The sequence below is a fragment of the Entelurus aequoreus genome, linkage group LG06, assembly GCF_033978785.1.
Source record: "Entelurus aequoreus isolate RoL-2023_Sb linkage group LG06, RoL_Eaeq_v1.1, whole genome shotgun sequence".
Classification (NCBI taxonomy): domain Eukaryota; kingdom Metazoa; phylum Chordata; class Actinopteri; order Syngnathiformes; family Syngnathidae; genus Entelurus; species Entelurus aequoreus.
Genome location: NC_084736.1, coordinates 49,276,750 through 49,289,503, shown reverse-complemented (window position 1 = coordinate 49,289,503; position 12,754 = coordinate 49,276,750). Strand labels below are relative to the sequence as shown.

Here is a 12,754-nt window from a genome sequence, read left to right as displayed (position 1 = left end):
TGTAAGGGTGAAAACATATTGCATGTCATTCGATTTTTTTCTTTGCTCTCTAATTATGTGCATATATCATATACATAATTCAACTCTTTTGTAATTGTGTTGAAGGATATTATAAGGGAAGGCAAACAATTTCACTAAATGTCACAATGGAATGCAACAGGCTATAACAGCCCCTTACTAAAGGAAGCGCTACAGGCTGATAGTGTTGGATTGAGTACACCAAAAACCTGGAATCAATGAAGATAACAGTTGGATTGACCATGTACTTTGTGGGTCTACAGCAAGTTAGAGGAAGGCCATTTACAAGTAGTCATGGACAATCACTCGTTATGAAACTAAACAGCCTTCATTCAATAGTTAGATCAGCGTTTTCTGTTCCACCAGGCGGAACAGTTCAGTTCAGTTCACCATGGTATGGTTTGGAATAGGTAAACCTTCAGGTAATCCTTCTTAAATTTATTTTAAGATTTGGCCCTGCAGTGAGGTGGTGACTTGTCCAGGGTGTACCCCACCTGCTGCCCGAATGCAGCTGAGATAGGCTCCAGCACCCCTGCAACCCCGAAAGGGAAAAGCGGTAGAAAGTGGGTGGATGGATGCAATCTCCCGAGCAACGTTTCTTGTCTCCAATCCCGATTAATGTGTTTGGTTTCGGATCAGATCTGATTTCGGATCCAGATGAGATACTTTGATAATATATTATACAACTGTAAATGTTTCATAAAGTAAATACAATAAAAACAATTGTAAACGTGTCAAATTACATTTAGAATTTGCCAGTATTTTTGTAAATCAGATGATATATTAAATATGTGGTATTGAATGCTACATACACTATTTTCTAACAAAATAAAATGGCTAGTGCACAACAACTAAACAAAAGCAAATACTACTATTGGCTCCCATTTACATTTTTTGGTTTTTGTCCTCAAAACTTTCCTGAATCCAAAGACTTACTCTTTGAGAATGTAAACAATAACAAAAATCACACCAACATTTTGTGTTGTAATAAGAACGAGATTAAAAAAAATATCGCTCTAATTACTTTAGTATCATTTATAGACTGATTCTAGACTTGGTATTGATAGTATCGACATCTGGATTTATCACCCATTCTTTACATTGAAACTTCATTGGTTAGCTTCTTGTGGTGTCCTGCTTGTGTGTAGCATGCTTAGCCATTCATATTCCTACTGGGGAAGTTGGAAGTTTATTTTCCGTCATGATGGTGAGGATTAGTATCTTAGAAGCCACTTTGCTCTGTGGATAAACGACGCAATCGTTGCGGGTTTCTCTCAAATTAGAGCCGGTGTTCTGGCAAGCACCCTCCTGGAATTCATGGCACTCCGGCATGTGTGTAACAAGGAATATGGAAATGCAATTGTGTCTCATTGAGCGTGCATCCCTTTTGAAGGAATCTTTCACGTGAGGGTCAGCCATGTACACACTGGTACACAGCTGCGGTAGCTCATCAGCCGGTTGTCGATCACTTAAAAAAGACAAATATCGACTTAATCCCATGTCAGAATATCTCTGTAAGGCGTCCAGCTCTCTGTTAATCAAATAATTGTCATCAGTGGCAGCAAGTGTACCATTGCATACCACTGTGAAGGGACGCTGAAACGTTAGGAAATTCTAACATGTTGGACCCTGCACAAAAGAAACGTAATGATCCAAACAGAACGGAGCAGTGTGACCTACTAGAGAAAAGATAATTGAATCTTACCATCCACTTTAAGGTTAACTGTGTCTTGGGTGTCTTCAATTCCGTACATGACCTCACAGCGATAGGTGCCAGCATCGCTCGCAAGTAGCTTCACCATTGTCAACGAGGCATCTCCCACATCCTCAGGATGACTGGGCACGGATACCCGGTTCCTGTAGCTGGAGCCAATCTTGATGACCCCATTTTGAGCTACCAGCACTGTTGACTCTACCCCATCCTCTATTTTGGTCCATTTGATGCGCAAGTGGTCTTTGGAATGAATAGCGACAGCTTTCCGGTGGACGACTGGCGCAGAGGTGGGGATAGTTGAGAAGAAGCAGGGAAGGGTCACCTTCCCTGAGAGGGACCCGGTGACTGGCTTGATGATTGATAGTGTGCTGGGAACTGAAAGGCAAAACAAAACAAAACAAGTTACAGCACCTTAAGGAAGAAATGGGAAAATGTGAAGTTTCTGGAAAACATGCCGAAAAAACCACAAACAAACAAACAAACCTCTATCTTAAGTGACGTTAGACAAAACTAGTTGTGAGACTTCAGCTCAGTGAGCATCTTAAGAGTAATGTGACATGGGCTTTTATAAGGAATGGAGGAAAACTGTAGTGTTAACCATTGAACAGGAAACGGCACTTCTTGCAACATAGAAAAGCGCCACAGTACAATAGGAGAATATCAGTTAAAACACCCATTCATTTTACCAAGCGGATCATAAGGTAAATAACATGCACCTGGAAGCATGAAAGCTAGTGACGAGCATGAAAACAAGTAAACATTGTCAAGGTTGGCTAGTTTATGTTGGTTTTATTTAGGGATGGGTACTGAATTCTATAGTTTTATAGGTGCCAACTGAAGTCCGATTCACGCAAATTCAAACGGTGCCACATTTCGATATCTACAGTATGTTGCATGTGACGTCACGTCCGGTTGCAGACTGGCCACCACCCAGCCAGACTGCCTTTAGGTAAAGTTACAACTATCCATGCCAACAAAGTAAGAAGTCGCTCGAAAGTACAGTAAGGCTTCACTTTTCAAAATGTGCTAGCTCAATGCTAATTTATATTAGATTTGTCATCGATATGCTACCGATTAACATTAGCGATTTTACATACCAATTTAAACACCTCCAAGTTGTGTGATGAAAACACAACTAAGGCACATGTTACAATCAAACAGCTGTTTTGTAATGAGTACTATACTTACAGGTTCAACAAAAGAAAATACTGGCACAATCAACTTAATAGCAACACCCCGTTGTCTATACACTACTGCCATCTAATGTTTTGGAATTGCAACTGCAAGCAAAGTCTACTGTATGATACAGTACAGTACAGTACAGTACTTGTAAATGAGACACCCAAGTGTAAGAAAACAAGATAATTGTACAACACATCAATGGAAAAAAAACAACTATTAATATTTATTAACACAACAAAACACACACTAAAGTATCGCATTTTGGTACCTTGAGTACCAGTTCAAATCCCAGCCAGGTACCTGAAATCGGTACCGTATCGATCTGAATGTGAAAGGTACCCGTCCCTAGTTGTATTATACACACGTTAGCTGCTCTCTATACCTTTATGACAGTTATGAATACTAATACTTGTTACAAAGAAAAAAAAGGATGTATATAGCAGCTTTTTGAGGCACGAACAAATTCATGTACTTCAGGTTATCAATTGAGTTCGACTTTAGACGTTCCTCTGACGTATTTCTATGTATTATCCCCAAGATACAACTAACTTTACCGAACGAGCAAAGACCAAAAAGTAACGGTTTCCAAACTGTTAAAGTCAGCCATCAAACACCCTAAAGTTCGCGACGATGTTAGTTTGCATTGACACCTTGTGAAAACACCGCCCAAACTGTCAAAATCATCATGCATCTTAGAATTGCTAAACGCGCACAGCATCCTTTAAATTATACCCAATTTAATCCTGACGATATGTGCAGCATACACGAAATTAGTGGGCGGAACACCCCGTGTGAGACAGTTCATTCATTCATTCCTTCTTTTTCCACAGTGGGGTACACCCTGGACATTGGCCAGCCAATCAGAGGACACATATAGACAAACAAACCTTCACACTCACATGCACTGATGGACAATTTGGACCAGGGGTCTGCAACCTTTGTTCTTCCAAATTTATAAAATGAAAATCGCTTGAGATCTACTTAATTTTGTAACATTTATTTGTACAGCTTATTTATTTCAACCCAAACAAGGGCATATGCTAGTTTTGCCAATCCGTTAAAGTGGTCTTTTCTGGCTTCTAAATGCTGTTACAATGTCGGATACTCGTGTTAAACAGCGTCAAATAATAAGGTTAATGCATTTCGGTGTGAGCTTGCACTCAATTTTGGATGTCTCTGTCCGCGGGGTTTTGCAGTTAGGCTACGTTGTGACGTCAGAGTGAGGTGGACATACTTATCTATTAGGATAACGTGTGATTTCTATATAATCTAGACTTGCACATAATAACACCAACGTGCAACATGCAGTGACATACAGTAAATGCTGCAAAAATCCCCTTTTGGTAAGCTGAGCCACTATTGATCGGGGAGTGTGCGGGTGGACCTGATGTTGTGGCCGGGTGAATCTACATAATGTTGATAAAGTTTATTTTTGACGGTGTCTGGAAAAACAAGAGTTGACAACTTTAAGATACCTTTGGAGAGGGTGGGTCGTGGTTTCAATTGCAATCTGGATATGCCTCCAGAGTGGAACATCTTGCAGACAGACTCAAAAAACGGGCAAAACAATTTACACTAAATTTACATTAACGTCTATCCAATACATATTATTTAGACCAGGTTTTTTTTTATAGCCTTTTCTACCTTGGGGCCCAACTTTTCCACTACAGCGGGGACAGGGCCCACTCAACACTCAATTAGTCATCTTACTCTTGATTTTAATAGTATTAAAAAATGTGTATTATTCGTATTTTTATTTTATATATATATATATATATATATATATATATATATATATATATATATATATATATATATATATATATATATATATATATATATATATATATATATATATATATATATATATATATATATATATATATAAATCCCCGCCTTCCACCCGATTGTAGCTGAGATAGGCTCCAGCGCCCCCCGCGACCCCGAAGGGAATAAGCGGTAGAAAATGGATGGATGGATATATATAAATATTAAATTGTATTAATTGTTATTATTTATTCTATTATTTATCTGATTATTTATTACATTATTTTTTATGTTTGTTATCGTATCTAATAATTATATCTAACCTGCTTGAAATGTACAACCTTGTCAAATGATATCAAACATTGTGTTAATCCCAAAGAATATAATTTATTTAACACATAAACTTTAGGCTTAGGTCAGGCTGATTATAAAAATAAATACTCACTAAATATACTGCATAAGAAAGGACTCATAAATAACTGACCAAAAATCAATTTTAATATAATCATGTTTCGTAAAAATAAATAAGTAATAATAAGTATGTTTTTAACTAAACGGTCAATAAAATTAAAGTGCAAAAGAAAATACTGCTTCACCACTTTAGTCATAATTTTTGCACTTAGGAAACTTCTCTATGACTTTAAGCTCCAGACTTCTTATGTTTAATATTGTCACTACTGCCACACGTGGTGGAAAAGTGTATTACAACTGAGTACCGCTGCGGCTTATACGGACCACAGCTGAGAAACAGATATGTTTGGCCCAACAATGGTTAAGAAACACTGAACTAGACCACAAGGAAGTGTTTTAAATGTAGATTAAAAACCTCATAGATCCCTTTGAACAAAATGTTGGTATCCACAACTCACATTTTGTATTACAAAACATGTTGTTCATCTGCATTTTGTATTTCATGATGCATTTATTTTTAGTTCAGTTTTTTTAATTTGTATATCTGATGCTACATTTTGTGGTGAATTAGAATGACTGGCAACATTTAAATTAAAATACTTAGAAGCAGATTTTTGTGTTATTTTGTGGTAATTGGTCATTAATTATAGAGGTATGGCGTCTGAATTGAACTTTTATACAAACATTATTTGACCCTTTGGTGAGCTACTCAAAATCCGCTGGCGAGCTACTGGTTAGAGACCCCTGTATTAGACTCTCAATTGACACAACATGCATGTTTTGGACAGTTTCTCAGATAGACCACAGACAATGATGTCATAATTACATAGAGCTCCCACATGTTATAGACAGCTGCAAAAAAAAAACAAAGCATTGTCTTGAACCAGACAGGGTGACTGCTGCTACTACGCTACTTTGCAGTCGGACATGAAGCAAAGATGTCAGACAGACAACCAAACATAACATGACAAAAGGCTGAATCACGCTGACTCATGTGGCGGGGAGGGGATTTATTTTTTTTCCAAAGGGGTTGTGAGTCGGGGGAAGCGGAGGTAGAGGAGAGTTTAGGAGGAATAATGCAGGGAATGCTCTGGAAGCAGTGGTGGGACTGCCTTGGAGGCATGAAAGGGCCTTATTAGGATGAGGGGTGAAACCAGCTGTTAGTTCCAGACCGGTAGCTCGCCCTAATTGAAAGGTGTCCCCTCCATCCTCAGAGACAGACAGGGACTGGGGAGCAAGCAGAGCCTAGGGGGCCAACGGGCCCCCAGGTGTAAAGGTCCTCAGCCACACCGTCACACCTTGAGAACCATCTCACAGGTGGGTTTAAAGAACAGAGGTGGGACGTTTACATGTCAGTTAGGGGAAGACAAGGGAATATGAATGGAAGAGTGTTAAAAAGAAAGTACGGAGGTAAAGAATCAGGAGGAGACAGTCTGCACTTCAAACTTACCGCTTGCAGTTGCTGCTTGACAGAGACAATATAGCCACAGGATTTGCTTTATAAGTAGTATCATCTGTTGGCAGAAAACGACAAAAAAAGTGCCTTTAGAAACATTAATTTTGGACACTATTCCAATTTAAACATGATTTAAAACCTCATTTAAAAGGATTCCATTTGGTATTTGCAGGACTAGAATAGCTTTCCCTATGAAATACATTATAGTCTTGTTTGTTAACCATAGAGCGCCCCCTAGAGGTCCGCAAAAATAAATCTTCTTCTCCCGCATGCCGTAAGGCAGTGGTGTCCAAAGTGTGGCCCGGGGGCCATTTGCGGACCGCAGCTCAAGTTTTTTTTGGCCCGCGGCATATTGTCGAAATAAAATCGGACAAAAAAACAACCAGAAAAATGTAAGCATAATAAGCAAATATGGTAGCTAATTCTAATACTAATAATTAATACGAAGCAGACACATTGTTTTGTCTAAAAATGTATGCTCGTTTTAGATATTTTTTTTGTTTTTTTTACAAAATAAAATATCAAAACGGCCCCCGCATGCTTTGACTTGTCAGTGTGCGGCCCTTTGTGGAAAAAGTTTGCTATTACTAAGTACCCTTACGCCGTAAGGGTACGCAGTTGTAATACCCTTTTCACCCACTTGTGGCAGTAATGACAATATCAAACAAAACGGAAGAAGTCCGGAGCTAAAGTGATAGAGAAGTGTCTTAAGCGCAAAAATGATGACTAAAGTGTTGAAGCTGTATTTTAATTTGCACTTTAGTTTTATTGACAGTTCAGTTAAACAAAACTACTCATTATTAATCTAGTTTACTTATTTTAGTACAACATGACTTTATTTTGCGTCAGTTATTTACGAGTCCCTTCTTATGCAGTATATTTGATTTGTACTTATTTCTCTAATTAGCCTGACCTAAGCCTAACGTCCATATGTTAAATAGAATAATATCAGTTGTGTTTAACACATGGTTTCATATTATTTGACAAGGTTGTAAACTGTGAGTAGGTTAGATATAATTATTGAAAACGATTAAAATCAATTACTAATTTAGTGTTAATATTTGAGTGGGTCCTGGGTCCCTTTGTAGTGGATAATATGGCAAGAAACATGTTAAGAACCCCTGGTCTGGGGGGCCAAATTTTACATTATTTTTTATCTCTTTCAAGCTCGCATGATCGCTGATGGCATGTCCACAAGGCTAACTAGTTATTGTCTACCATTATGTAGTTGTAAGGGGGGGGGTACTAAACTCCTCTCTCATGCTGCTGCTGTAGGCTTAAAATCGCTGTGTTTGGCCCTCGGCCCATTGGTACATTTTCACTTTGGCCCTTGGAGGCGAAACATTTGGACAGCCCATGCACTATAGTCATTACTTAAGGATTCAATTTGCTATTTGCAGTCATTTTCTGGGTGGTTGCACTAAGCCTTCCTGTGGGGTCAGACTGCACAGGAGGACTTGTAACACCCCCCACAACCTCATTTACACTGTTTAAACAGTGGTGCTGGTGGTGATTTGTTGTTGTTGTAAATTACTCCTCTCTATAAATCTGTCTCCGAAATGACATTTTTAAGACTTCGGTAATGAATTTGAGTACGAATAAATCATGCAACATGATGATGACAAAAAACGAGTGGCACATTTTTCGGATATTATTTTGGAAGTGCAGAGGGAAAAAAGCCTCAATATGCTCAAAATACATGCATGGTCTTTATGAAAATATTATACACACAGGCCTACAATAATTAAGGAAAAACAAATTGTGGTGACTTTTCTGGCAAAAATGTGATTTTTTTTTTTTATATTTGTTTACTTTTTGGTGGATGCAAGTGCAATCAGACTGATGAATGACACTTTTTTAATTTAATAAGTTATCACCAAGTGCTGATGTAAAGCTATTGCAATAAATGTCCTGCAACACTGATGAAGGTTATCTGAGGACAGCATCGTTTTGTGCTTCCCTATTAAATTCACAACTTAAATCATACAACGTGGGGGAAAAAACTATAAAAAAAACCCCAGAAATTTACAGCATTTAACAGTATTTTATTTAGTTTTTTACAGTAAAATGCTGTAATAAAAAATTACTGTAACATTACAACAAATGACTGTAAAAACGGTGACACCCTAAAATTTCCCAGGAATTACTTTCACAGTAAAATATTTTTGTTAAATGTATTGGGTAAATAATTTAATATTAATAAATATTTTAAATAAATATTACTGTGAATATAATGTAACTGTTAACCAGTCATTTTTTTTGTGGTATGCTAAATAGATAATTCCATGCGTTAATGCGCACGGAAAGATAACACATTTTGTCTTTTCAATAAACAATTTAATAAATCAGTATCTTTGTAGCACAAGTGTGATGATAAAAGTAAAAAAAAATAATAATACTTACGTTCAAGCTGTTTTATTCCACAAACTGGGGAAAGTGTATCCTTATATCCAGTAACTCCCAGTGCGCAACATGCGTGCGTAAAAGTGTTCCAAATGTGTCCCGCGTCTCTCCTTGATGCTGCACACCAGAGCGGCGTAGACCGGCGGCTCCAAGATGGACAGACCTGGTCGTGGACGGAGAGACAGGAATGGGTGAAGTGCCGGCGCGCAACAAGTTGAGGCGAGCTTGACGCGCACTGTTATTTCCTTGGGTGCTCAGAGAGGAGGAGCAGCGTGCCCATCTGAAAGTGAATGAGACACCTTGGAGGAGGGGGAACTCCTAATTTGGCTCTGCGCCTCTGAAGAGCATCCTCAAGCAATCGGACTGGAAATTGCACGTTTGACACAGGTGACACAGGTGTCCCTTTGGGGTGCGCCCCTACTCACACTATTGCGCACCGCCTGCAGGATGCTGCCTTGACTACATTAATAGATTTGATGAAACCAAACCCCACACGCGTCTCATATTGTTTGGAAAACACACACAATCAACAAGAAATGAGCGTTTTCAATGAAAGCTGTGTTTGCGCGCACCGCTCACCCAAGGGTGCGCAATGGAAACAAGGTGGTTCAGTCATGGCTCTGCTTCCAAATTGAGTCACAACGCCTTGTTGTTGCCAGCAACACAATTCTGTCAGTGCCGGCAGGCAGTTCTCATGTCATGCATCCTCTCGTCAATATTCATTTAATAGGCATCAATCAGGGTGCTTTATGGTTATGATAAGGTAATTACTAGTGGGTCTATTATGAATAGCCAATTAGATTAGTGCAATTACTTAAGTGTTGAGCTTTTCCACAGGGGGGAGAGGCTGGACCACAGTTTATCAACTCTTGCCTAATAAGCAGCATGATAGGCTACTGAGAGGGGGAGTGTGTGTGTGTGTGTGTGTGTGTGTGTGTGTGTGTGTGTGTGTGTGTGTGTGTGTGTGTGTGTGTGTGTGTGTGTGTGTGTGTGTGTGTGTGTGTGTGTGTGTGTGTGTGTGTGTGTGTGTGTGTGTGTGTGTGTGTGTGTGTGTGTGTGTGTGTGTGTGTGTGTTGTCTGGCAGTGATTTTATATCAGTTTGGGATAAGACCTGTCTCCACCAATTGGAGATATACGGAGGTTAATTTGTGTCTTTGTTACGAAAACTTCTTTTTTTTTTGACACTGAATTTATGTACCTGCATTTTTTTTTACATCAAATTAGGCTGCCAATTTTATTGATTATAAATGTGTGTGTTTAATAATTCAGTTTGTTAAAATGCATTGTTCTCAAATTCAGCGTGTAAAAATTAAGTGTAAAAAAAATGTCAGTGTAAAAAGATTCAGTGTAAAAAAAAATTCAGTGTGTAAAAATTCAGTGTAAAAAAATGTTATGCAAAAAAATTCAGTGAATAAAAATTCAGTGTGTAAAAAATTCAGTGTAAAAAAATTCAGTGTAAAAAAAATCATTGTGTGTAAAAATTCAGTGTAAAAATTGTATGTGTAAAAATTCAGTGTAAAAAGATTGTTTAAAAAAAAAGTCAGTGTGTAAAAATTCAGTGTAAAAAAATCCAATGTGTAAAAATAAAGTCAGTGTGTAAAAATTCAATGTGTAAAAATTCAGTTTAAAAAAAATTACTGTGTAAAAATATTCAGTGTAAAAAAATTAATTGTATAAAAATGCTTCTACTCTGAAATGTTTTCCTTGAATTTTTACACATTGAATTTTACAACCCTCGATTTTAACAAACTGGATTTTTAAACACACAAGTTTTGCTCGCAATTTTTTCCATCCATCCGCCTACTTTCTTCCGCTTATCCGAGGTTGGGTCGCGGGGGCAGCGGCCTAAGCAAAGAAGCTTCGCTCTTCCCAGCCACTTCGTCCAGCTCCTGTCGGGGGATCCGGAGACGTTCCCATGCCAGGTGGGAGACATAGTCCCCCCAACTTGTCCTGGGTCTTACCCGTGGCCTCCTACTGGTCGGACATGCCATAAACACCTCCCCAAGTAGGCGTTCGGTGGTGCGGGGGGGGACAGATGCCTGAACCACCAAATTTTGCTGGCAAATTTTTATTCAATAAAATGGTCAGCATAATTTAATGGTACAAAATGCGGCTGCTAGCCTTTTGACAAGAACAAGAAAGTTTGATCATATTACACCTATACTGGCTCACCTGTACTGGCTTCCTGTGCACTTAAGATGCAACATTAAGTATACAATACTAAATGGTCTAGCTCCATCCTATCTTGCTGATTGTATTGTACCATATGTCCCGGCAAGAAATCTGCGTTCATTGTCATCCCATTGGGTTGAGTTTTTTCTTGCCCTGATGTGGGATCTGAGCAGAGGATGTGGTTGTGGCTTGTGCAGCCCTTTGAGACACCTGTGATTTAGGGCTATATAAATAAACTTTGATTGATTGATTGATTGATAATTTGTTGTAAAAAATAAAAAATAAAATAGCTCATTGAGAGAATACCAAGAGTGTGCAAAGCAGTAATCAGAGCAGATGGTGGCTATTTTGAAGAAACTATAATATAAAACATGTTTTTAGTTATTTCACCTTTTTTGTTAAGTACATAACTCCACATGTGTTCATTCATAGTGTTGATGCCTTCTGTGACAATCTACAATGTAAATAGTCATGAAAATATAGAAAACGCATTGAATGAGAAGGTGTGTCCAAACTTTTCTGCTTGCTACTTGCTAATAATATCAATGGTCAGGAAAATGCTACATGCTAACGTAGCATTACAAATTGTCTGCTTTTTTTGGACTTACTGAATCATTGTTTCTACCGCTGGCATAAACTACAGGAACTGTTTCCACGTTTAAATGTAGATTTAAGTAAATACTTCGGTTTACTGCCAATCGGACCGAAGGGGCTCCGCTTCATGTGTGGCGAGAATATGAACGTTTGTGTAGTGACCTGTACTGGTTGGTTGGTATTTATTCCAAACATGTATACAGTATCAATACGATACATCACATGTTTTACAGGTTTTCTTTACAACGTGTCCAAAAAGGAGCAGGAAGAAGCAAGGCTCATCTAATCCTCCCCATTTTTCACTTCATAGCAATTACTAATACTAACACATACTTCCTGTTCTCAATTTGTACACAATTTACATCAATGTGTTGTAAATACACCAGTTCTTCTCATAAGTAAATATATCAGTTATGATTCGCTTCAAGAGATGGATAATATTCCATTTTCAATTGGTTAATTTTGGTTAAAACAACCAATAACATAGCATTTTAGCTTATGGGTCTCACTGTGGACATACACTATATTGACAAAAGTGTTTGGCCACCCATCCAAATGATGAGAATCAGGTTTCCTAAACACTTGGCCGGGCCACAGGTGTATAATATCAAGCACTTAGGCATGGAGACTGTTTCTACAAACATTTGTGAAAGAATGGGCCGCTCTCAGGAGCTCAGTGATTTCCAGTGTGGAATTGTCATAGGATGCCACCTGTGCAACAAATCCAGTCATGAAATGTGTCCTCGCTCCTAAATATTCCAAAGTCAACTGTGGGCTTTATTATAAGAAAATGGAAGAGTTTGAGAACAACAGCAACCCAGCCACCAAGTGGTAGGCCACGTAAACTGACAGAGAGGGGTCAGCGGATGCTGAAGCGCATAGTGCAAAGAGGTCGCCGACTTCTGCACAGTCAGTTGCTACAGAGCTTCAAACTTCATGTGACCTTCCAATTAGCCCACTTACAGTACGCAGAGAGCTTCATGGAATGGGTTTCCATGGCCGAGCAGCTGCATCTAAGCCATACATCACCAAGCCCA

General features: G+C 38.6%; 1 protein-coding gene across 1 annotated transcript in view; it reads right to left on the bottom strand.

The window, feature by feature from the left end:
- LOC133652319 (versican core protein-like) overlaps positions 1–9,131 on the bottom strand; it is a 57,319-nt gene extending 48,188 nt beyond the window's left edge. The window contains exons 1-3 of the mRNA XM_062050927.1: positions 8,952–9,131; positions 6,543–6,606; positions 1,724–2,107 (exon numbers count right to left, since the gene is read on the bottom strand). Coding sequence (XP_061906911.1) covers positions 1,724–2,107; positions 6,543–6,606 — 448 coding nt within the window. The 5' untranslated portion in view covers positions 8,952–9,131. The remainder of the gene's footprint in view (positions 1–1,723; positions 2,108–6,542; positions 6,607–8,951) is intronic.
- Positions 9,132–12,754: the final 3,623 nt, after the last annotated feature.